Source organism: Zophobas morio, unplaced genomic scaffold (genome assembly GCF_036711695.1).
Source record: "Zophobas morio isolate AGI-343-1 ecotype UQ-CSIRO unplaced genomic scaffold, CSIRO_AGI_Zmor_V1 ptg000030l, whole genome shotgun sequence".
Classification (NCBI taxonomy): domain Eukaryota; kingdom Metazoa; phylum Arthropoda; class Insecta; order Coleoptera; family Tenebrionidae; genus Zophobas; species Zophobas morio.
In genome coordinates, this window is record NW_026972135.1 from 8,948,042 (window position 1) to 8,975,904 (window position 27,863).

General features: G+C 33.8%; 1 protein-coding gene and 1 long non-coding RNA gene across 2 annotated transcripts; both read left to right on the forward strand.

Moving 5' to 3' along the window:
* Nucleotides 1-290: 290 nt before the first annotated feature.
* LOC135137835 (uncharacterized) lies at nt 291-18,102 on the forward strand. The gene is made up of 4 exons (XM_064067586.1): nt 291-391; nt 10,592-10,746; nt 11,179-11,337; nt 11,522-18,102. The coding sequence occupies exons 2-4, from the start codon at nt 10,615-10,617 to the stop codon at nt 17,690-17,692; spliced, it is 6,462 nt and encodes a 2,153-aa protein (XP_063923656.1). The 5' UTR covers nt 291-391; nt 10,592-10,614; the 3' UTR covers nt 17,693-18,102.
* Nucleotides 18,103-23,529: 5,427 nt separating this feature from the next.
* On the forward strand, nt 23,530-25,832 carry LOC135138845 (uncharacterized). Its single transcript, XR_010282070.1, has 5 exons — nt 23,530-23,892; nt 23,942-24,054; nt 24,107-24,214; nt 24,268-24,437; nt 24,491-25,832. It is a non-coding gene; the product is annotated as an uncharacterized LOC135138845 (long non-coding RNA).
* The last annotated feature ends 2,031 nt before the right edge of the window (nt 25,833-27,863 follow it).

The window sequence follows — 27,863 nt, forward strand, 5'->3', positions numbered from 1 at the left end:
CCGTAAACTACGTGTACATATTATTACTTGATCTCTTGTTTGCTTTGTTTTATTTTATTGCTTGTTGCTTTAATAAATCTAAATCTACGTACGAAACATATTTATACATTATAAGCTATGAACCGTGGAGAAAACATTAAATTAGCCATTTATCAGATTTTGTTTTTTTTCATAACTTGGAAAGTCTTGCTCTTGATAACACCAACTTATCAGATATGCTAACCCCACCTGTAGAACATAGTATATAAGGAACAACATTAAAAAGTTGGTGATAATTGTAATACGGATGATTTAAAAGTTTACCGTAATACAGGAATACTTTAATTGTAAACATATTTTATAAAAGTTTTTTGTGATTATAAATTTCAAAAATAAGTGAACTTCCTGACGGGTAAGTTGAAAATTACAGTTAGAAATTACCATGTACGCGTATTTTTTATTTTTACTTCCCCATCGTAAGCAAAGGAAGTATTGTAATCGAGTCCGTCGGCCGACTCTCTACTTTTACGTTTTCTCGATCTTTCATGACCCCTAGAAGACGAAGAAATAGGTCTCCCATTTCCGTCTGTCTGTCCGTCTGTCCGTCTGTCCGTCCGTCTGTCCGTCTGTCCGTCTGTCCGTCTGCCGTCCCGGATTTTTATTAGACAGATAATCTCCGAAAGTACTCGACCGATTGTTGTGAAATTTTGTACTTATATTAAGAATATCATGTAGATGGTAAAACGCTAACCAAAATCTGTCTAATCATCCCCACCACTAATGCGATGACGTCACTTCAAAATTGTACATAGTAAATGGGTTTTCAATTGTATAAAATAACATAGTCCCACACATGTAGTTTACAACTCCGAATCGACTTTTCACCCGAAACGTCCAGATTTTTGGAAAAAAAATCAAAATTATAAAACAACATTTTGAAATTTAATTTTTAATCTGCTAACCAGAATGCCTTGAAGTGTTGCAGATGTTTTAAGGCTATAAAGAGCATCATAAATCTTTAGTCAAAAAATATTTGCTTATCCCCTCCAAAAACTTGATGACGTCAGCTCAAAAGTTTGTGGAATAAATCATATCTAAAATGTACAAAATATGATGAGTCTGTACTTGTGATCTATCACTCCATTCATATTTTTTGGATTTGCGTATACAGGGTGACTCAAAAAAATTAATGAATGCGTAAATTTATTTTACTGATTTACTCAGAAACTACAAAACCGAATGCTTTGAAATCTTGCAGATGTTTTAAGGTTATAAAGAGCATAATAAATTTTTAGTCAAAATATATTTGCTTATCCCCTCCAAAAAATTGATGACGTCAGCTCGAAAGTTTGCCGAATAAATCCTATCTAAACTGTAAAAATATGATGAGTCTGTACTTGTAATTTATCACTCCATTCATTTTTTTGGATTTGCATATACAGGGTGACTCAAAAAAATTAATGAATGCGTAAATATATTTTATTGATTTAATCAGGAACTACAAAACCGAATGCTCTGAAATCTTGCAGATGTTTTAAGGTCATAAAGAGCATAATAAATGTTTAGTCAAAATATATTTGCTTATCTCCTCCAAAAACTTGATGACGTCAGCTCGAAAGTTTGCCGAATAAATCATATCTAAAATGTACAAAATATGATCAGTCTGTACTTGTGATCTATCACTCCATCCATATTTTTTGGATTTGCATATACAGGGTGATTCAAAAAAATTATTGAAAGCGTAAATTTATTTTACTGATTTACTCAGGAACTACAAAACCGAATGCTTTGAAATCTTGAAGATGTTTTAAGGTTATAAAGAGCATAATAAATGTTTAGTCAAAATACATTTGCTTATCCCCTCCAAAAAATTGATGACGTCAGCTCAAAAGTTTGCCGAATAAATCCTATCGAAACTGTACAAAATATGATGAGTCTGTACTTGTAATTTATCACTCCATTCATATTTTTTGGATTTGCATATACAGGGTGACTCAAAAAAATTAATGAATGCGTAAATTTATTTTTTTTTTATTTAATCATGAACTGCAAAACCGAATGCTTTGAAATCTTGCAGATGTTTTAAGGTTATAAAGATCATAATAAATGTTTAGTCAAAATACATTTGCTTATCCCCTCCAAAAAATTGATGACGTCAGCTCGAAAGTTTGCCGAATAAATCCTATCTAAACTGTACAAAATATGATGAGTCTGTACTTGTGATTTATCACTCCATTGATTTTTTTTTGAATTTGCATATACAGGGTGACTCAAAAAAATTAATGAATGCGTAAATTTATTTTATTGATTTACTCAGGAACTACAAAACCGAATTCTTTGAAATCCACTGCGAAAAAAAAAAACATAATAGGCATGCAGTCGTCACGTTTCCGACAGCGAGGGAAGTACTGTCTAAACCCTTTAGACCAATTTTTTATAATAATCATTAAAGAATTTATTATAACAATATGTACAGTACAACACTTCAGACCTAAAACGTACATTTCTACCTCGGGTAGATCTCCAAATTTGTGTTGTAATGGTCCTTCTTATTAATAAAGAGCGAATTTCAGACTAAAAAACAAAAATAAGCGATAACAATTGTGGATTTAGAGACGAAAATGGCAAAATAGGCGCTTTAGGCAAGTTTTAGGAAAAACAAATTTTACGCAACGTCTGGTTTTCTTTGAGATCTATAATATGGAAATTTGGTGTGGATGTATAGTTAAACATGGCGACTTGATAACAATATTTTTTCTTTTTTATCACTTTCGGTTTCACACACAAGACCGCCTAATTTTTTACTTCCCGAGCGTAAGCAAAGGAAGTATTGTAATCGAGTTCGTCGGCCGACTCTCTACTTTTACGTTTTCTCGATCTTTCATGACCCCTAGAAGACGAAGAAATAGGTCTCCCATTTCCGTCTGTCTGTCCGTCTGTCCGTCTGTCCGTCTGTCCGTCTGTCCGTCTGTCCGTCTGCCGTCCCGGATTTTTATTAGACAGATAATCTCCGAAAGTACTCGACCGATTGTTGTGAAATTTTGTACTTATATTAAGAATATCATGTAAATGGTAAAACGCTAACCAAAATTTGTCTAATCATCCCCACCACTAATGCGATGACGTCACTTCAAAATTGTACATAGTAAATGGGTTTCCAATTGTATAAAATAACATAGTCCTACACATGTAGTTTACAACTCTGAATCGACTTTTCACCCGAAACGTCCAGATTTTTGGAAAAAAAATAAAAATTATAAAGCAACATTTTGAAATTTAATTTTTAATCTGCTAACCAGAATGCTTTGAAATGTTGCAGATGTTTTAAGGCTATAAAGAGCATCATAAATCTTTAGTCAAAAAATATTTGCGTATCCCCTCCACAAACTTGATGACGTCAGCTCAAAAGTTTGCCGAATAAATCATATCTAAAATGTACAAAATGTGATGAGTGTGTACTTGTGATCTATCTCTCCATTCATATTTTTTAGATTTGCATATACAGGGTGACTCAAAAAAATTAATGAATGCGTAAATATATTTTATTGATTTAATCAGGAACTACAAAACCGAATGCTCTGAAATCTTGCAGATGTTTTAAGGTCATAAAGAGCATAATAAATGTTTAGTCAAAATATATTTGCTTATTCCTCCAAAAACTTGATGACGTCAGCTCGAAAGTTTACCGAATAAATCATATCTAAAATGTACAAAATATGATGAGCCTGTACTTGTGATTTATCATTCCATTCATATTTTTGGATTTGCATATGCAGGGTGACTCAAAAAAATTAATGAATGCGTAAATATATTTTATTGATTTAATCAGGAACTACAAAACGGAATGCTCTGACATCTTGCAGATGTTTTAAGGTTATAAAGAGCATAATAAATGTTTAGTCAAAATATATTTGCTTATCCCCTCCAAAAACTTGATGACGTCAGCTCGAAAGTTTACCGAATAAATCATATCTAAAATGTACAAAATATGATGAGTCTGTACTTGTGATTTATCATTCCATTCATATTTTTGGATTTGTATATGCAGGGTGACTCAAAAAATGATGGCGTGAATTTATTTTATCGATTTAATCAGGAATTACAAAACCGAATGCCTTGGAATCTTGGGAATATTTTAAAGTTATTATAAGCATGGTAAACTTTTATTCAAAATGTATTTGTTCATCCCTCCTAAAAAAATTGATGACGTCACCCTTAAATTTTGCTGAATAAATCCTATCTAAAATGCAAATAATATGATGAGTTTGTACTTGTGATTTATCATTCCATTCATATTTTTTAGATTTTCTTAAGAGGTGGTTCAAAAAAATTAATGAAGTCAATTTATTTTATTGATTAAATTAAAGGCAACACTTATTATTAGTATTACACCCCAACCAACCCAATTTGGTAGACACAAAATTTGTTAAAGGAAAAACTCGGTTGAAACATAAGGGTAGCACGCTTATTTACATCGACTTTAACATTACAGACCTGCATTTGTTTTATGCGCTCACTTGGTTCCGCGAATGTGGTATAGACATGTTTTAAATCAACCAATTGTGAATTCCACCGTCAAAAATTAAAATAAAATCCAATGTTTTATATAATAAGCGGAAGTCGACGCAATAAAACCGATTGTCGTTTTGTTTACAGTTTCTTTGTTTGACTCTCACGTATGCTGTTACGCCTGTCATCTTAAATTAAGAATGTTTATACATACACGATTTTCAGTTGCCTCTGATATGTATACGTGAGTAAATTGTTTCGTTATTTTATTGATTATTACAAATCAATATTCAAAACGACACAATTCATTTTCCCGAAAATTTGAGAATATAATAATTTTATTCTTAGTATTACACTACATCTATCCCAACTGATATACGTGTCCTTGCAAAAAATGTTGATGACGTCATCGCAATTTTTTTTTAAATTCCCACTACAAAAATGTAATGAGAAAAAAAACACAATAGGCATGCAGTCGTCAAGTTTCCGACAGCGAGGGAAGTACTGTCTAAACTCTTTAGACCAATTTTTTTTTTTTTAATCAAAAAATATCAGGAGAAGATGTACATAAAGTTTTAGCATGTAATAAGTATTTACTATTTGATTGCCAATGTTGTTTTGTATTTATGTACTGTACTGTACTGTACTGTACTGAATATGATTGAATTGAGAAACAAATTCCTGGAAAATAGATCATATCTTAGCTATATGACGCAAATGGAAACAAGTAGATAAATATAACTTATTACTTAGATAAGATAAAATCTCTTGATTTGATTGCAAATTCTTTAACCAAGGCGCCAATAAACACTTCATGTTTACCATTGTCTTAAATCTAGCTTTTAAAATAAGTATTTACTTGTAGTATGTAACCAAAAAGCGATGAATTTAAAATGTAAATTATGTCGAAGCACACCAGTGGATGATGTGTTTATTGATTTATTCCGATGTTTAAACAAAAAATTAAAAGAAACTCACTCTCATTTAACCATGCAAGTACATTAAGCGAAACTTAATAATCATCCGATGGTGTTTCGTCCACAAACACCTGAAGTTGGTACGCCATAGTTATCAGTAACAACAAAAATTAATTTAGGAAGATTGTTTTTTGTGTTAAATCAATATTATAGCTATTCACCCCGCCATAAATTAGATATTACTACTTGATCTCTTGTTTGCTTTATTTTATTTTACTTTATTACTTCCCGAGCGTAAGCAAAGGAAGTATTGTAATCGAGTCCGTCGGCCGACTCTCTACTTTTACGTTTTCTCGATCTTTCATGACCCCTAGAAGACGAAGAAATAGGTCTCCCATTTCCGTCTGTCTGTCCGTCTGTCCGTCCGTCTGTCCGTCCGTCTGTCCGTCCGTCTGTCCGTCCGTCTGTCCGTCCGTCTGTCCGTCCGTCTGTCCGTCCGTCTGTCCGTCCGTCTGTCCGTCCGTCTGTCCGTCTGTCCGTCTGCCCCCGGATTTTTATTAGACAGATAATCTCCGAAAGTACTCGACCGATTGTTGTGAAATTTTGTAGTTATATTAAGAATATCATATAGATGGTAAAACGCTAACCAAAATTTGTCTAATCATCCCCACCACTAATGCGATGACGTCACTTCAAAATTGTACATAGTAAATGGGTTTTCAATTGTATAAAATAACATAGTCCTACACATGTAGTTTACAACTCTGAATCGACTTTTCACCCGAAACGTCCAGATTTTTGGAAAAAAAATCAAAATCATAAAACAACATTTTGCAATTTAATTTTGAATCTTCTAACCCGAATGTTTTAAAATGTTGCAGATGTTTTAAGGCTCTAAAGAGCATCATAAATCTTTAGTCAAAATATATTTGGTTATCCCCTCCAAAAACTTGATGACGTCAGCTCAAAAGTTTGCCGAATAAATCCTATCTAAAATGTACAAAATATGATGCGTCTGTACTTGTGATATATCACTCCATTCATATTTTTTGGATTTGCATATACAGGGTGACTCAAAAAAATTAATGAATGCGCAAAATTTATTTTACTGATTTACTCAGGAACTACAAAACCGAATGCTTTGAAATCTTGAAGATGTTTTAAAATTATCATAAGCATGGTAAATTTTTGATCAAAATGTATTTGGTCGTCCCCTCCTAAAAAATTTATGACGTCACCACAAAATTTTGCTGAATAAATCCTATCTAAAATGTACAAAATAAGGTGACTCTCTTCTTGTCATTTATCATTCCATTCAAATTTTTTCGATTTGCATATACAGGGTGACTCAAAAAAATCTATGAATGCGTCAATTTATTTTATTGATTTAATCAGGAATTACAGAACCGAATGCTGTGAAATCTTGGAGATACTTTAAAGTTATCATAAGCACGGTAAATTTTTTATCAAAATTTATTTGCTCATCCCCCCCTAAAAAAATTGATGACGTCACGCTAAAATTTGGTAAATAAATCCTATCTAAAATGTGAAAAATATGATGAGTCTATACTTGTGGTTTATCATACCATTCATATTTTTTCGATTTGTATATACAGGGTGACTGAAAAAAATTAATGAATGCGTCAATTTATTTTATTGATTTAATCAGGAATTACATAACAGAATGCTTTAAAATCTTGGAGATGTTTTAAAGTTATCATAAGCACGGTAAATTTTTTATCAAAATGTATTTGCTCTGACGTCACTCCAAAATTTTGCTGAATAAATCCTATGTAAAATGTACAAAATATGATGAGTCTGTACTTGTGATTTATCATTCCAATCGTATTTTTTGGATTTGCATATACAGGTGTCTCAAAAAAATTAATGAATGCATGAATTTATTTTATTGGTTTAATCAGGATTTACAGAACCGAATGCTTTGAAATCTTGGAGATGTTTTAAAGTTATTATAAGCATAGTAATTTTTTTATCAAAATGTATTTGCTCATCTTCCCTAAAAAATTGATGACGTCACCCCAAAATTTTGCTGAATAAATCCTATCTAAAATGTACAAAATATGATGAGTCTGTACTTGTGATTTATCATTCCATTCATATTTTTGGATTTGCATATACAGGGTGACTCAAAAAAAAATGAATGCGTGAATTTATTTTATCGATTTAATCAGGAATTACAAAACCGAATGCTTTGAAATCTTGGAGATATTTTAAAGTTATTATAAGCATGGTAAACTTTTGTTCAAAATGTATTTATTCATCCCTCCAAAAAAAATTGATGACGTCATCCTTAAATTTTGCTGAATAAATCCTATCTAAAATGCAAAAAATATGATGAGTTTGTACTTGTGATTTATCATTCCATTCATATTTTTTAGATTTTCTTAAGAGGTGGTTCAAAAAAATTAATGAAGTCAATTTATTTTATTGATTAAATTAAAGGCAACACTTATTATTAGTATTACATTGGACCAACCCAATTTGGTAGACACAAAATTTTTAAAGTAAAAACTCGGTTGAAACATAAGAGTAGCACGCTTATTTACCTCGACTTTAACATTACAGACCTGCATTTGTTTTGTGCGCTGTCTAGGTTCCGTGAATGTGGAATAGACATGTTTATAATCAACCAATTGTGAATTCCACCGTCAAAAATTAAAATAAAACCCAATGTTTTATATAATAAGCGGAAGTCGAAGCAGTAAAACCGATGGTCGTTTTTTTACAGTTTCTCTGTTTGACTCTCACGTATTCTGTTACGCTTGTCATCTTAAATTAAGAATGCTTATACATAAACGATATTCAGTTGCCTCTCACCGGCGCCGTATACGTGAGTAAATTGTTTCGTTATTTTATTGATTATAAAAAATCAATATTCAAAACGACCCAATTCATTCTCCCGAAAATTTGGGAATACAATAATTTTATTCTTAGTATTACACTACATCTATCCCAACTGATATACGTGTCCTTGCAAAAATGTTGATGACGTCATCGCAATTTTTTTTAAATTCACACTACAAAAATGTAATGAGAAAAAAAACACAATAACCATGCAGTCGTCAATTTTCCGACAGCGAGGGTAGTACTATCTAAACTCTTTAGACCAATTTTTATCAAGTGTTTTACGTAGTATAATTCATTTTACTTCCCGAGCGTAAGCAAAGGAAGTATTGTAATCGAGTCCGTCGGCCGACTCTCTACTTTTACGTTTTCTCGATCTTTCATGACCCCTAGAAGACGAAGAAATAGGTCTCCCATTTCCGTCTGTCTGTCCGTCTGTCCGTCTGTCTGCCGTCCCGGATTTTTATTAGACAGATAATCTCCGAAAGTACCGGACCGATTGTTGTGAAATTTTGTACTTATATTAGGAATATCATGTAGATGGTAAAACGCTAACCAAAATTTGTCTAATCATCCCCACCACTAATGCGATGACGTCACTTCAAAATTGTACATAGTAAATGGGTTTTCAATTGTATAAAATAACATAGTCCTATACATGTAGTTCACAATTCCGAATTGAGTTTTCACCCGAAACGTCCAGATTTTTGGAAAAAAAATCAAAATTATAAAACAACATTTTGAAATTTAATTTTGAATGTGCTAACCCGAATGCTTTGAAATGTTGCAGATGTTTTAAGGCTATAAAGAACATCATAAATCTTTAGTCAAAATATATTTGGTTATCCCCTCCAAAAACTTGATGACGTCACCTCAAAAATTTGCAGAATAAATCATATCTAAAATGTACAAAATATGATGAGTCTGTACTTGTGATCTATCGAGTATTTATATTTTGTTGATTTGCATATACAGGGTGACTCAAAAAAATTAATTAATGCGTAAATTTATTTTACTGATTTACTCAGGAACTACAAAACCGAATGCTTTGAAATCTTGCAAATGTTTTAAGGTTATAAAGAGCATAATAAATGTTTAGTCAAAATATATTTGCTTATCCCCTCCAAAAAATTGATGACGTCAGCTCGAAAGTTTTTCGAATAAATCGTATCTAAACTGTGCAAAGTATAATGAGTCTGTACTTGTGATTTATCACTCCATTCATATTTTTTGCATTTGCATATACAGTGTGACTGAAAAAAATTAATGAATGCGTAAATTTATTTTATTGATTTAATCAGGAACGACAAAACCGAATGGTTTGAAATCTTGCAGATGTTTTAAGGTTATAAAGGACATAATAAATGTTTAGTCAAAATATATTTGCTTATCCCCTCCAAAAACTTGATGACGTCAGCTCAAAATTTTGCGGAACTAATCATATCTAATGCACAAAATATGATGAGTCTGTACTTGTAATTTATCACTCCATTCATATTTTTTGGATTTGCATATACAGGGTGACTCAAAAACATTAATGAGTGGGTGAATTTATTTTATTGAGTTTATCAGGAACTACAAAACCTAATGCTTTGAAATCTTGCAGATGTTTTAAGGTTATAAAGAGCATAATAAATGTTTAGTCAAAATACATTTGCTTATCCCTTCCAAAAAATTGATGATGTCAGCTCGAAAGTTTGCCGAATAAATCCTATCTAAACCTTACAAAATATGATGAGTCTGTACTTATGATTTATCACTCCATTCATATTTTTTTGATTTGCATATACAGGGTGACTCAAAAAAATTGATGAATGCGTAAATTTATTTTATTGATTTAATCAGAAACTACAAAACCGAATGCTTTGAAATCTTGCAGATGTTTTAAGGTTATATAGAGCATAATAAATGTTTAGTCAAAATATATTTGCTTATCCCCTCCACAAAGTTGATGACGTCAGCTCAAAAGTTTGCCGAATAAATCATATCTAAAATGTACAAAATGTGATGAGTGTGTACTTGTGATCTATCTCTCCATTCATATTTTTTAGATTTGCATATACAGGGTGACTCAAAAAAATTAATGAATGCGTAAATTTATTTTATTGATTTACTCAGGAACTACAAAACTGAATTCTTTAAAATCCACTGCGAAAAAAAAACATAATAGGCATGCAGTCGTCACGTTTCCGACAGCGAGGGAAGTACTGTCTAAACTCTTTAGACCAATTTTTTAGCTTTATTGTCGAAAAATGACACATATTAGTATCTATTTTTTCTGACCGTCCCTAGTTTACTTGACTGATTGATATTTTTCTCAGCATGCACATTCAAATTTGTCGGCATGGACTCCGACGAAGAAATCAGAACACTAAAAGAGAAATTAGACAGTATGATAGAACAAAAAAGACGAAGAAACCAAGAAAAGTTGCTACACACCCCGCAACCCGAGGAGAATACTACTTCTGCATTAAAGGTATTATAAATTTAGATCGATCAAAACTGTCCTCAAATTCATTGGGTTATAAAGTTCTATTTTCAATATACTTATTACATTTTTACAAAGACAAGCACCTGAACTTAAATATTCAACGTAGGCAACATAGTATAGAACTGTATTGTATTGTATTATAGTATAAAAATTAACCAGAGAAGGTAAAAAACGTATTAAGAAAAATGTAAAATTTTCCATTTTTTGTGCACCATGTGTTCAGATCAATTTTTTTACCAGATAATGCCATCTTCTCGAGAAGTTCATGTTTCTTATTCACGGCCCATTATTTCAGCTCTAAGAAAAATGATGAACGTTTTGAAACTTTAGCCAGTAATTGTTAAAACTATCTAGAATAATTTTAACAATGTTTTGGCAGAAACGCGATAATAACTTTGTTAATTAAATTATTTTTAGTGGACAGATTTAACAGGAATAGAAGACACTCCAAAGAAGCAAGCTGCTCTATCTGAAGACAGTCATCAAATTAAGGGAAATACCCAAGAAAATATAGTTCCAGGGAACCGGGTTGGACAAGCAACAGATGGCGAAAGAAATAAAACTTCGTCAGATAAGGTAAATTTATTTATGATGAAATATACGTTTTGGCCGTTATTTTGTACCAGAAAAAATAACTCAAATAAGACCTGTGTGCAAAAAGCATAAAAAAAACTTAGAACTATTTCGAAATGTAATTTTTAAATGATTTACAACTATTTTCGAATTATTCACATTGTTGATTTCTTGATTTCTATTCCAGATTTTTGAAAAACGAGCAGGAACCACCGACAAGGGAAAAAAATACGAAGATTTGGTTACCGCTAAAGTCGCACTACAATTGATAAGCGACAGTAAAATAAGAGATTTCTACATTTCTTCGAACGATAAAAATTTTGGTGATTTTGATGACGTGGTTATTGAAATTGAGACAGATAGCATAATAAAAACAAAAGCACTGCAATTAAAACACAGTAATGAAAAAAAACAATTATATATAAAGCAACTGGCAGGCAAAAAAGGAGACTTCAGTTTAATCAAATATTTCAAATCTGCTCAAGAAGTCCAAGGCGAAGTGCAAGAATTGATTTTATTCACCACAAATACATTTGAAACTTCAGAAGAAACAAAATTTAAACTAGAAGGAGAAGAGTTTTACCTGAAGCCGATTGAAAATACAGTTTCAGGAGACGATTTCGACGTTTTAAGAATTTCTGAAAATATAAATTATTATCATACATTTCACATAGTAGAGGACGAATGGACTAAACAAAATGTTGAAAAAATTCAGCAGTACCAAACATTCTTCGAGTGCTTTCGTCTTTACACAAGCCAAGAACGTTTTGAAGCTCTTACAAAATCAACAATGAATAAATTTACTGACATGTTTTGCTCTTACGAAGAAATTTTCAAGAGGTACGTCGAGGTCATATCAGAATGGAGTATGCGAGATGCAAAAAAAGAAAAGCTAAGCAAAAGAGTGATCCAACGTGTCATCGCACTTCGTTTGCTTTCTTCTCAGATCGAACCGTTTGTTTTTGGTTCAGTCACAGACGAAATGAAAATACTTCGAGAGGCTGTTGGTCTGTTCGACATTACGTTGTTGGAAAAAAAAGGCAGCAACGCAGTTAAAAATTTGTGGGGAGATTTGAACCAAAACATTGACCTCAAAGAACTAAACAAAGTTCGATTACTTTATTCTCTTTCTTCTAATTACATAAGTAGTGTCGAAAATCCGGATGCAAATTTGTTGACCCAATTGCTATGGCTGATGGAGAAATGTCCGCTCATTGTGAAAGAACACGTCAACATGGAAAAAGCTATTAACCTCTGTCAAGATGCAAAATTTATTATACTTGGTGAGAGAAAATATGAAAAATGGATGAAAAAACACTCTGTGTTTCAAAACTTGTTCAACTTGAAACCAGAAGTCGAATTGTATGAAAAAGTATTGCGAAAATTCACCATTTCTATACAAGGCAAAGAACCACGTAATTTGGTGACTGCTTTTGACAAAAATGAAGAAATTTTTAAACATGTTACTGTGGAAAAACTTTTAGAGATGGCAAATGGTCCATGCCATATAGATGGACAAAAGGAAGTTTTTCCCAATCTTTATATCGACAGATATTTGTCAGTCAATATTATAGACATCAAATATTTAGAACATGTTAATCGAAACACTGTTATCATTTTAAATTGCGAAGGTAATTCTCAGCAATTGAAAATATCTAAAAACCATACTCTAACAGACATCGAGGGTTTTTTAAGTAATACAGACCCCAAAATTTTTGATAAACCAATTTTTATAAGGAGTGAAAAAACTTGCAGTGATTCTGATTTTCAAATAATATGTTCTAAAACACCAGAATCCACAACTGTGCACTATTTTAAATTTCTCAACGATCAAAATTTACAATGGATTCGAAGCAAAGGATCTGTTAATGAATTGCGAAATTATAAATTACCTAGTCGTTCCAAAAACGAAAACGAAATTTGGTCTTCCGAATTCAGCAACAACATACATCTAATAACAGGTGACCCAGGAATGGGCAAAACCGAGTTAACGAAGAGTCTAAAAAACAACTGTTGTGCGAGATATTGGACCGTGATTCTGAGTGCTCAAGATGTTATGTCTTTCTTTAAAAATTCACCAAAGTCTGAAAAATTAGCAGACTTACAATTCGAAACATTTATTTTAAACGAAAAATATCGAGGCCTCGCTGGGTTGGATCGAGAATTCTTTACAATGTGTTTAAAGCAACGAAATGTGGTTTATGTATGGGACGCTCTTGATGAAATATTTACTCAGTATTTAAATGGTACTTTAGATTTCATTCTTATGTTATCAGAAAAAGGTTTCATTCAGTGGGTTACTGCAAGGCAACATTTGAGATCTTCTCTTGAAGAAAAATTTGATACTCTGTCAGTGAGTATCAATCAGCTCAGCGAAGTCGAGCAAGACGACTACATTAAGAAACGTCTTAACAGTTTTATTGCGTCTGCAAATATGAAACTCACCATCGACAAAATTAAATCAACGTTTGCATTTACAAAACATATAGATATATTGGGAATCCCTCTTCAAATCTTTATGCTTACAGACGTATTACTTAAAAATAAGAAAACATATTTAGAGTTATTGAAAAATAAATTTCTCCTGAGTGACATGTATCATTACTTTATTGAAGGAAAATTTAAGTTTTTCTACGAAGGCAAAGTTCCTGTAAACAATGATTTTTGGCAAGAAAAAGTGAGGAAGGAAAAGGAAGAAAAATTGAAACAGTATGAAAAGTTGGCGCTCAAAGTAATATATCCTAAAAATGTTTTGAAACAATTAAATATAGATTATTCGCAAAAGATAGATACTCTTTCTGAAGATTTCGCAACTGTTGGTATCTTGACTGGAGTACAAAACGGCATACCACAATATGCACATGCTTCCTTTGCCGAATATTTTGTTGCCTTATATTTTTCTAGAAATTTTAAAATGATCCACACTGACATATTTTTTGATGCAAAGTATAATAACGTACGTTTCTTCTTCGACATGTTAACTGGCAAAAATTCACCGGTCCACATCGCGATTTTATATAGAAATTTCGATGAAGTGGAGAACTTTGACGACAAAATAATAAAACGTAAAGATGAGTGTGGAAGAAGTGCCTTACATCTCATTTGCTCTTGGGGACGAAGACATGGGCGTTTAAAAGTACAACTAGAAGACGAGAGTTATGTTATCAAGACAAATAGGCAGATTATGCGTAGTTCGTTAGAAACGAAACAATATTTTAAAGCGTTATGGTTTTTGTTAGACAAATGTGAAATATTAGAAGAAGATTTTTTACATCAACTGACACCCTTAGCATGGGCACAAGAAAGTGAAAGTTTGGGAGCGGAACTGGAATTATTACAAACACGTAAATTACAATTGGAAGATTCGTATAATCGAATAGACAGAATTAATATTTTATTTTTTGCCGCTTTGCACGGATACGCAGAAGCGTTTAAAATATTATTTTCATCTTCGAGTATTTCTAATAATGAAGTAAATTTTAGTGTTGAATTCGATGGTAGTACGCCTCTTATAATAGCTTCTCAAGAGGGGCACGAAAGAATTGTAGAGTACTTGGTCAAATACGGAGCCGAAATCAATCGCGCTGATTTTTATGGTCAGACACCGCTTTACGCAGCTTCCTCTCGAGGTCACGAAAAAATTGTCGAATGCTTGGCCAAATGCGGAGCAAAAATTAATCCCTCTAATTATTATGAGACCACATTGCTTTACGCAGCTTCCTCTCAAGGTCACGAAAAAGTTGTCGAATGCCTGGTGAAATGCGGAGCCGAAATCAATCGCGCTGATGAAGATGGTCGGACACCGCTTTACGCAGCTTCCTTTCAAGGTCAGGAAAAAACTGTCGCATGCCTGGTGAAATGTGGAGCCGAAATCAATCGCGCTATTAGGAATGGTGAGACACCGCTTTACGCAGCTTCCTCTCGAGGTCACGAAAAAATTGTCGAATGCCTGGTGAAATGCGGAGCCGAAATCAATCGCGCTGATGAAGATGGTCAGACACCGCTTTACGCAGCTTCCTCTCGAGGTCACGAAAAAATTGTCGAATACCTGGTGAAATGCGGAGCCGAAATCAATCGCGTTGATGAAGATGGTCGGACACCGCTTTACGCAGCTTCCTTTCAAGATCAGGAAAAAACTGTCGAATGCCTGGTGAAATGCGGAGCCGAAATCAATAGCCCTGATAAATATGGTGGGACACCGCTTTACGCAGCTTCCTCTCGAGGTCACGAAAAAATTGTCGAATGCCTGGTGAAATGCGGAGCCGAAATCAATCGCGCTGATGAAGATGGTCGGACAGCGCTTTACGCAGCTTCCTTTCAAGGTCAGGAAAAAACTGTCGAATGCCTGGTGAAATGCGGAGCCGAAATCAATAGCCCTGATAAATATGGTGGGACACCGCTTTACGCAGCTTCCTCTCGAGGTCACGAAAAAATTGCCGAATGCCTGGTGAAATGCGGAGCCGAAATCAATCGCGCTGATGAAGATGGTCAGACACCGCTTTACGCAGCTTCCTCTCGAGGTCACGAAAAAATTGTCGAATACCTGGTGAAATGCGGAGCCGAAATCAATAGCCCTGATAAATATGGTTGGACACCGCTTCACGCAGCTTCCTCTCGAGGTCACGAAAAAATTGTCGAATGCCTGGTGAAATGCGGAGCCGAAATCAATCGCGCCGATAAATATGGTCAGACACCGCTTTACGCAGCTTCCTCTCGAGGTCACGAAAAAATTGTCGAATGCTTGGTGAAATGCGGAGCCGAAATCAATCGCGCTAATGAAGATGGTCGGACACCGCTTTACGCAGCTTCCTTTCAAGGTCAGGAAAAAACTGTCGAATGCCTGGTGAAATGCGGAGCCGAAATCAATAGCCCTGATAAATATGGTGGGACACCGCTTTACGCAGCTTCTTCTCAAGGTCACGAAAAAATTGTCGAATGCCTGGTGAAATGCGGAGCAAAAATTAATCCAGCTAATAAATATGAGAACACACTGTTGTACGCAGCTTCATCTCGAGGTCACGAAAAAATTGTCGAATGCCTGGTGAAATGCGGAGCCCAAATCAATCGCGCTTATGAAAATGGTCGGACATCGCTTTACGCAGCTTCCTCTCGAGGTCACGAAAAAATTGTCGAATGCCTGATGAAATGCGGAGCCGAAATCAATAGCCCTGATAAATATGGTGGGACACCGCTTCACGCAGCTTCCTCTCGGGGTCACGAAAAAATTGTCGAATGCCTGATGAAATGCGGAGCCGAAATCAATAGCCCTGATAAATATGGTGGGACACCGCTTCACGCAGCTTCCTCTCGGGGTCACGAAAAAATTGTCGAATGCCTGGTGAAATGCGGAGCCGAAATCAATCGCGCTGATGACTTTGGTGATACACCGCTTTACGCAGCTTCCTCTCGAGGTCACGAAAAAATTGTCGCATGCCTGGTGAAATGTGGAGCCGAAATCAATCGCGCTATTAGAAATGGTCAGACACCGCTTTACGCAGCTTCCTCTCAAGGTCACGAAAAAATTGTCGAATGCCTGATGAAATGCGGAGCAAAAATTAATCCAGCTAATAAATATGAGACAACATTGCTGTACGCAGCTACCTCTCAAGGTCACGAAAAAATTGTCGAATGCCTGGTGAAATGCGGAGCCGAAATCAATCGCGCTGATAAATATGGTCAGACACCGCTTTACGCAGCTTCCTCTCGAGGTCACGAAAAAATTGTCGCATGCCTGGTGAAATGTGGAGCCGAAATCAATCGCGCTATTAGGAATGGTGAGACACCGCTTTACGCAGCTTCCTCTCAAGGTCACGAAAAAATTGTCGAATTCCTGGTGAAATGCGGAGCCGAAATCAATCGCGCTATTAGAAATGGTGAGACACCGCTTTACGCAGCTTCCTCTCGAGGTCACGAAAAAATTGTCGAATGCCTAGTGAAATGCGGAGCAAAAATTAATCCAGCTAATAAATATGAGAACACATTGCTGTACGCAGCTGCCTCTCAAGGTCACGAAAAAATTGTCGAATGCCTGGTGAAATGCGGAGCCGAAATCAATTGCGCTGATAAATATGGTCAGACACCGCTTTACGCAGCTTCCTCTCGAGGTCACGAAAAAATTGTCGAATACCTGGTGAAATGCGGAGCCGAAATCAATAGCCCTGATAAATATGGTTGGACACCGCTTCACGCAGCTGCCTCTCAAGGTCACGAAAAAATTGTCGAATGCCTGGTGAAATGCGGAGCCGAAATCAATAGCCCTGATAAATATGGTCGGACACCACTTTCCGCAGCTTCCTCTCAAGGTCACAGAAAAATTGTGGAATTCTTAGTAAAATGTGGAGCAAAACCTTCGATTTAATAAAATGAATAATGATGGTTGAACTCGAATAGTCACCAAAAATCTGTCGAATGATTAGTTCAACGATGATCCGAAACTCCTGTACGCCGGGCCAGACTTTCAATATTTTATTACCATCCGCCGCCTCACTTTTTATTGTTATTTTGTTGATCATATCAGGGACGGTAATTTTTCTCTATCTATTAAAAAGAATGTTACCTTAACCTTTGAGAGATATTATTACATACTTTAATTATATGATTTATATTTAAAAAAAATAGAATTGAAAAAAACTGAAATTGTTCGAGCGTATTTCAGGAGCGAGAAATGTCCTGTCTGATACCTTGGACCAATTATACCTAGTTTGATTAAAATTAAAATTTGAGTCTACATTATTTTTGGTAATACAGTGTTTTTCTTTATTTGTAGAATATGTTTCACTATTTAACACATTTTTCCCGTATTTGCCTTTTTGATATCATATGCCCAAAGTAATTCCCTTTGTCAAAATTCTTTCAATTTATCGCAGGGCCCAAGCATAAGTAATAATAATAATAATAATAATAAAAGCGTTTATTGTTCTACAAAAGAGACAATGTGAGAACAAAAGTTTCGGCTACAGCTCAACGCTGATACATTTCTAAGAACCAAACCCGTAAATACAAACAAGAGTATACAAAATAAAATAAGACGAGAAAAAAGAAACACATTAAAATTTTATTGTATCAATGTTGAAATTATTGCTCAAAATTTGTTTATTTATTTTGTTTTTAAGATTAAAATTAGAGTACCCGCATGCTAACTCAGGGCACTTATTGAAAACGTAACTAGCCAAGTAAGAAAATGAAGTTTTAAACATTGACATTTTATGCGAAGGTATATCAAGTTGTGCATCGACAAATCGTAAGTTTTTGGAATGAACTTGACTTCGTTTCAATATTTTATTGTAAAGATAAACTGGCGCATGTTCCTTTAAGACACTGTTAAGAAAACAACTGTAATGAATACAACGTTGTTCGTTCATTTTAAGTAAACCAAAAGATCTCAAATATGGAGTAATATGATCACCAAAAGGAACATTTGTAATAAATCTAATGCAGTTGTTTTGAATTTTTTGAAGCTTTGGTTTGTCATTTATAGTAAGGCAAGGACCATACAATTCATCGCAATAATTGAGGCGTGATAAAATCAACGAATTCATAAGCAAAAGTTTAGTTTTTCCATTTAAAATATGTTTTAGAGGAATAAGTTGCCTAAATTTTAAGTAACACTCTCTACAGATATGAGACACATGAGAGGAGAATGTTAATTCAGAATCGAATATAACCCCAAGATTGTTAACCTTGTCTACGTACTCTATTTTTTCATTATTAATAGTAATTTGAAGACTGACGCCTGAAAGTTTATGTGATGTGCCAAACAAGATATTGTGACACTTTTTTGTGTTAATCAATAATGAATTTGATGATGTCCATTTGTAAATCTCGTTTAGGTCATGATTAATCCTTTCTTGAGCACGTAATACTTCACAGGGAGGGAAACTTAAAAATAATTGAATATCGTCGGCGTATAGATGAATTTTACAAAACTTTGGCATATAAACGATGTCAGATAAAAAAACGGAAAAAAGTAGGGGGCCTAATTTGGAGCCTTGAGGAACCCCATTGCTAACTCTGCGCTCACTAGAAAAAACTTGACTTTCAGTTGTATTTAAACGACAGACTTGTTTACGATTGTATAAATAGCTTCTGAACCAATCAAAGTTTGGATTAGAGATACCATAATAGTAGAGCTTTTCTAATAAACAGTCTATGTTCAATGAGTCGAACGCTTTGGTTAAGTCTAATAACGTTACAGAAGTTAAATTTCCTAAATCTATATTGCTAATTATATGATCTGTTAACGACACAAGTGCAGTAGCGGTACTATGACATTTACGAAAACCTGATTGAACCGGTGGTATGATGTTTTTGGAATTAATAAATTCACTAAGCTGCTGAGAAATAACAGACTCAGCAATCATCAAAGCAACAGGCTGAATGCTAATAGGCCTCATGTCATTCAGAGATGTAAATTTATTCTTTTTTGGTACGGGAGTTACGCATGAAGTTTTCCATAATTTGGGAACATAACTATTTTCAAAACTGAGGTTAATGATGTGTGTCAAGGGGGCACTAACAAATGGCAAAGCAATTCTCAACATCCTACCAAAAATACCGTCATACCCCGTAATAGAAGGTTTTAATTTCAGTATTGCTTCTTCAATTTTCTCTACTCCCACAGGTGAAAATACAAAATTACTGTCATTAGAAAAATTTGTACGGTTTATGTAATCACGAAAGCTAGATGTTGTAGTGACCGCAGGAACAGAATTTATAAAATAGTTGTTTATCTGGTCAGCATTAGCTAGTTCAGGAGGTATGGTTTCATTATTTTTACTTGCTATTATATTAGAGTTCCGTAAAGTTGCCCAAAATTTTCTTGGATTATTTTTACAATTCTGTGTAAAGTTGTATGTCATAAAACCACGTTTTTCTTGCTCTAGTGCAATATTATAAAAATTTCTTAGTTCACAATAGTACCTTCTATGTTGTTCAAGCTTTGTCCTACAAAAATGATTCCAAGCTTTCCTTTTTAGGATTCTCAATTTTCTAAGATTGTGAGTATACCATGGTTGATGAGATCTTTTAGTTTTATGACAACAGATTCTTAATGGAGCATGTACATTAAAAATACTTAAAATGCATTCGTTAAAATATTTAACTTTTTCATCTAAGTCTGGCAACATATATATTTGATTCCAGTTAATTCTCTCAGCATCCTTGGAAAATTCATTTATGTCCAAATTTTTAAAACTTCTAGTAATTTTATGATTAGTTATCACGTTATAATTATTAAAATCTACTATACAATGAATATTGTTGTGGTCGGCTAGTGCAAGATCAGATACCCAAGACTTAATAATTTCAACATTTGAACTAACAATAATTAGATCTAAGAGAGATTCGGTATCCTTGCTAATCCGTGTGGGAACATTAATTAATTGGTTACAATCAAGTTCAAATAACAAAGATTTTAGAAATTTGCTACCAGGAGAATCAACAAGCAAATCAATATTGAAGCCACCAATAAATATAAAATCAAGTTTTTTAAGGGTCAAAATAGTATATTACATATCGAGGGTGGTAAGAAGCTATATATATATATTAAGAATATATATATATATATATATATATATATATATATATTACGTGCCTGTTCATTCATTACATGCCAGTGGGTGTAACTATGGTTTTACTATGAGGCTAGACAGTTCGTAATTCATGGATTACTATGTGGGAGTAGAAAAAATTTATAATATCTCCTAGCAAATTTAGATTGTTAAAATTATTATCAGGTGGTCTGTAAAATGTACCTACGGCAATCTCTTGTGAGTTTATCTTAAGTTTAATTAATAAGTATTCAATAGAGCTATCAGAGGTTTGATCCGAACAAAACTTTAAAATTTCAAATTTAAGAAAAGACTTAACATATAAAGCAACACCTCCACCTACTGTGGCACGATCCTTGCGAATGATGTTGTAGCCTGGCAAGCTAAAAGTATCGTCTGGAACATCCGGTGGAAACAACGTTTCACTGACGCCGATGAGGGAATAATCATATTGGAATACTATTATGTCTTTGAACTTGTGAAATTTGTTACACAAGGATCTTGCGTTCAGGTGAGTAATAGCTAGGCCACTTGGTTTTGATTTGTGCACTTCCAAAAAAATTTATTGACAGTTACTCCAGAAGGCCAAAAGTTTGGATCCATTACAGATTCAGTTAATAAGTTTGGGACGGTGATTTTAAAAGACGAGTATACTTCTGGATGTTTAGAGCTCATTTTCTGGCAGTTTATCTATGATGACGTTGATGCAAAAAATGCAACTACATCTTCAACGGTTGTACCAGGAAGAAGGCGGCTTATATGAAAGCTAGAAGTTTTATTGCGCTTTGGAACACCAACTAAGGTATTCCCACTTGACGAAACACCACTGCCAACTATTGGTTTAGATCTCCTTTTCTCGTTAAGAGAAGGTTTTCCTTTGGGGCTGCTACCAGAGTTAAGTTGTTTCTCATTCTTATTGCCACGTTTTTTATGAGTCACCAGTTTAAAACCATCCTGGAAGACATCATCGTCTGCGTCATGTTGAGTTTTGTTGTCATCTTCACTCAGATAGATAATTTCATTCATGATTGCGCAGCTGTTTATCGTGCATCAGCTGTGCATTTTTTGTTTTCTTATAATCAGCAGCAGTACCTGTAGAAATAAGTCTTTTATCAATCGCACACTGAGGTTTTTCAACGCTCACGATTGAATTCGCAGTTTTATTATATAGGTCGATTTTAATTTGGTGAATTTCGTTAATAATTTGATGGAAGCGTTCATTTACCATGTCGACAGATGCATATTTACCAAGTATCGAAGTATTTTTAACTTGCTTAAGTTGTTTCGTAAGAGTATCAACTTCAGTTCTTGAGAAGTGTAGTTGTTCTTTAAGCAATTCTATTGTTGTTGACATTTCTGCAATAGTTGCTTTGAGTTTCATGTTTTCCCATTGAAAATTTGTAAGAATATCTTGTGAGGTCACATTTTCTTCAATGTCATCGTCGCCGTCGTCAGCGAAACTTTCGTTTTCATGATAGGCAATTGTTGATTTCTTGGAACAGCAATTTGTTCTTTGTGCACAACTTTGATGAAATGTAGCTTTACAATTAACACATATCACTTTTTTTTTAATTACTGGTCTTTTACACGTAGTACAATTGAAATTAATAAGAGCTGCTTTCTGCACTGTATTAGTGTCAGCCATTTTCAAACTAAAATAAAAAAAGTAATTTATTTTAACAAATATGTCAATCTATAATCATGAAATACCTATAACAAATTATTTAAGTTCAAAATTTCATTTCTGTTGAGGCAATCCCCACAAATTATTGCGTCAAAAGCATTGTGTACTTGGATATTGGATATTTAATTCGTCTTCGTTTCTAGGATGACTTCTTTTAAGAAGCACTTTCCACTGATTAAACAGTTTCCCAATTTGGTTTGATCTGTAGATTTCAAAGGGGGCTGCACATGTCATTACCACTCTTCGACCAAGTTTTGAGCTCCTGGTCTAAGAAAAGTCCTATATCGAGGTAGAAATACACGAAAAACTCCATGGGTTTGTATCAATTGTTAAATTTATTCAGTTCTGTGAAATCTTACATTGTTCACTAAAATATGTCCGTGCGCCCCTAATATTATCTTTTTGTAACTGATTCAATAAGGTTTTAAAAAATCGTAATCGACTAATTCCGACCTGTCAGCTGACCTTTAACTTTGTTTGCGCTACAGTTACTTGGTGATCTTCCGTAAGAGTTAAGCACAGTCTTTATTAACACAATTGCATATTTGTTCTTTCTGTTGTTCAGTTAACTTTTTCGGGAACTGAACAGCATTCCTTTTCTCCTTAACTTGATTAGTCGAGTAAATTTTTCTAACAGTGTTTGGTAGGGTATTAAAGTGCTGTCCAAATTGCTGATTTAATTAAGAGTAGGAAATAAATTTGACAATTAGTGGAACACAATTAATAAAAGACCAAAATCAAAAGAAAAACACTATTTTATGATGTACATCTTTGTATACCTACATACCTATATCCTTCATCTGTTTTCAGATATTGTAAAGATTTGTATTGCTTATTAATTAATTAATTAATTAATTAATTAGCAATACAAATCTTTACAATATCTTAATATAATATAATATATTAATTAATTAATTAATTAATTAATTAATTAATTAATTTATCTATTCTTATACTTAAACTTATTTTTGAGATTCACAAAATTTTCACATCTATGGAAAACATAGCCACAAACTAAATAAGTCACTTTCTTTTATGGCTACATATTTCAATTGAATAAACTAATTTGACATGACGACTTCTTTTATAATTATTTTGTTTATAGTTTTTTCTTAAGTACCATTATCGGATTTTTTAAATTGCATGAAATTTATTTTATTCTATTCACACAAAATTTGAATTTTCGATAAATTATTTTGATACTATTCCACATTTTAATTAGTTGACGACCACATAAATGCAAACTCGATCAGTCAATATTTTATGAAAAATTTTCAAGTATATTTTCGGGCAAACTCAGCTAAGCTGCTTCAACTTTTACTTTAGGTGAGTCATCAACGAAATATATTTGGCGTTATGTAACTATGAATTTCAGTACAAATTTTTTTCGTGAGGCCTTCACAACAATACGAAGAGAACTGCAGCAAAAACTGGCGTACGTCCTATTATCAAACTTTAAAAAAATACAAACAAAACACATAAACTAAGGTAAGTAAAAATATTTTAAAATTAACTTTATAAATTTGGTTTAACATTTCAGTGCAGGTGTTTCCATAGTTTAAAAAAAATATGGAACCAAAACTTCTGTTATTCATCAAGAACTAATATTGGAACAATGTTTTGAAAAATGCTTCCGCTTCAAAAACAGGTAAATTTCCCTACCAAAGTACTTATTTTTATTTATCACATTTTGCATTATAGACTTTTCCTGCCTGCCAAAACAACGAATTGAAAAACAGCAACTGGTGTTGTAATTTCGTATCACAACAAAATGTATCTTAGGTGGAATCAGGTTTCTAACCTCAAGTTTTAACAAATGGGTTTAAAACCGCTAACTGACATGGACAATATCAACAGAAGAGGGTTTTAAGGTAACTTTTACAACTTTAAAATTCACAGTATCACAAAATATTTAAAATTGCAGCAAAACTTACGCTAAATGAATTCCAAACCAGAGAATTTAGTCGTAATTCCTGCACCGTCAGCAGGAACTTCATCTTGTCATCGTAGTAGCTACTAATTGCCCATACATTCCGAAATCACTGCATAGAAAACAGTATGGTGCGTCAGAAAATCATCTTAATCAATGTCATATTATTTACATGAGCAAACCGTTCACAGATAACATCATTTAACATATTAATAACGCATTCACTTTGATTGAGATAGTTTTCCATCGCACAATTAATTCTAGTTATAATATGTAATGTGATAATAATTTTATTATGTGCAAGGAGTGTTGTAAATGGTTGGTCCAATGTGTAATTTATTTCGTCTGTGTGTGTCTTTTTTTGTCAGGATCGCTCAACGGATGCAGCATTCATGTCTAACAAATGGCAACGCTAGATTCACTGTTCACGCATTCAGGACGCGTTTTTGTATTTGCATCTGTTCGACGCTTAGAGTACAAAATATTCAAAAATTTTAAATTGTCAAGTGCCATGATACCTTTTAACGACTTATGCTCAGAATTAGCAAGAAACGACGTCACGGCTGTTTTCCATCGTCGAATATTTTTCTCACCATATAGATCCACTCAGGTTGCATAACTAAAATGAACATTTTGTACCAAATCGTGGTTCTCTTGGAGCGTCGAAATGGCTTGTGGTTTAAGTTTGTTCATACTGTTTTAAACATTTCACAACGATTTTCCATTAACATCCTCTTTTGACAAACTGACAAAGTTTGTTTCAGAGAGGAAGCGGGAAATTTACTGTGACCAAATACTGAAAATGCTACAAGCATAGCAACTACGAAACTTTTTTTTTCTTGAAAATTGGTACACAGATGAAAAAACACTTAACAAAACCAAAGCACATAATTGAAGTAGCTTTTGATTTGAGAATAGTTGTTGATAGAATATGTAAAAATCTGAATTGGAACAAAAATACCGAAGACGGACTGCAACCTTGTCGTATTTTCTGACTTAATTATAGCTTTTTCAGTTTATTAAAAAAAGTATCATGACATGTGAAAGATATTTTTATTTTGTACTTGAGATATGTACATATATTGTAGTTTATAAGTTTATTACTAGTAACATAACGGTGATTACTAATAAGGACTTCAACAAAGCTATCTATCTAAAACAGTGGTTCGCAAACTTTTATTATTGATGGCACCCTAAAATATTAAACAAAATTTGGCTGCACCCCTCCAAGAACAGTTTTAATTGTAACTAATTTATTATCAAAAACACTTTATCACATGATTGTATAATATGTAATTGATGTTAAGATTGTTTTATAAATATTTGTTTTCCATAATTTAAGCTTGTCTTTTAAAGCCAAAATTTTTTCACTAGAGGTATAAAATATTTTCATTTCTACCTTGCATACTAGATTTTACATATATTTAAGTGTTCAAAAATATTAGTTTAATATGCTAGTTTTGCACACCAAACGTGGGCTTGAAGAAGGTCAAAAGATTGTCCAATATTTTCTGATTCAAAAAACGTTTATATCTGTTTTCTTAATTCCCAAAATCGGGAACGAACACGGCCTTTAGATAGCCATCTTACTTCAGCATGAAGAAAATTAACATGTTCAGAACACATTTTCTATTACTGAACAGTTGTAGCATATTAATAAAATCAGATCATCAATTATTATTTTTTAAAGTTGGTTTTGTGCTTATCTAATATATAAAAATAAGTCGGGTTTTCCTTTCTGACGCTATAACTCCAGAACGCACGAACCGATTTCCACGGTTTTGCATTCGTTGGAAAGGTCTCGGGCTCCGTGAGGTTTATAGCAAAGAAAATTCTGGAAAAATTTCAAGAGAAAAGCAGCTAAAAGCTAAAAAAAATTTTAAAAATTTTGCACGGGAATCGCCACTTCCAATGAATTTGAATAGTTGGCTATTCCTGACGGACCTGTCGCCTGACTGACGTGTCACAGAAAACTATTTCTTCCGTGCGATTGTGAAAAGTATTATTTTGCACTCATGACCTTTTTTGATAGCTTTCGCGCATTCACCAGAGTGCGGGAGGTCGAACTTCCCGCACACGTGCATTTAACTTCCCGTTGCCATGGTAACCTTAAAATACTCGGGTAGTGTCAACATTGTGACGTGTTGACGGCGCTGTCAATGGCGTTGTTTATAAATAACTCACAGTTAATCTCTTCAATTTAAAGGTTTATTCGTCGCAAAAAATATTGTACACAACACGTTCGTGAGCCTGCTTCCCGCATTCACGCAAATGCGGCACTCCCTTCGGTCGTGCCTCAAACAAGCGTTCATGCGGGAAGCAGGCTATCCCGAACTAGTTGCGTAAATTACTATTGCATTTCAAGTCGTTGTTTGTTTTTTCGTAACAAAAAACGTCATTTACTTCAAGAAAAGTCTTCGTTAAAGTGAATTCAGTTACGCATTGCGAAAGTTTCTTATTAATTTTGATCTGCCATTCTATTTGCCTATGTTCACTTTGTTGGTTTCGACAAAACCTCAAACTTTACCGTTATTCGAGGATTTGATTTGAAGTTTTCAGTATTTTAAAATTCTCAAGACAAAATTTACAGATTTGATTGACTGCGAAAATAATTCTGTGTCGTTTTATGAAGTTCATTACAACGCCGAGAAGACGATAAGCTGACATAGGTCCACGAAGTCAATGAAATGTACGACGAACTACCTCAGGTACAAATCGCAATGATTTATTTCATGGGTAATTCGGATACGGAAGTTGATCAGCGTCGTGCTCATAATCAACATAATAGTCAAACATTGAAGCGAGACATTGGGTGGTATGAATAAAACTGAGTAGATACTCATATTTGAAGTACGAAGTACCTACTTGCAAACACTGTATCTCCCCGGACACAAATTGAACATCTACGCGTTTTGTGAGCATTTAATCTAAAAATGAGCATCGGCGTGGCAAATGACTGAGCTGTCTGTAAAGCAGCTTAGAAAACGAGTAGGATCGTTGTAAGAGTGAATTTTGACTAAACATGGCGACTTTCATGAAGGTGGAGCGTCGTCAAAAGGTGCATTCAGTTTGAAAAACACATTAGGAGCGGGAATATCGAAAACTTTTCAGGTAATTAACTTTTATTTATTGTGCAGTGCGTTCTTTCCAACACTGGCCATATAGATTCCCATCTCAAGGTGTCTACCCCATACTAACTTATATTTTGGTGACTCGATTTTTGTTTTGATGGTTGAAGACTCGCACTGTTTTCCGTTTTTGTTGTATCGAGATGCTACTTGAGCATCAACTGTTACCTACTGAAGTATTAGCATCATTTAGAAAAACTAGAAATATTTTGATTTGATATTCCAGTAGATACCTCGTA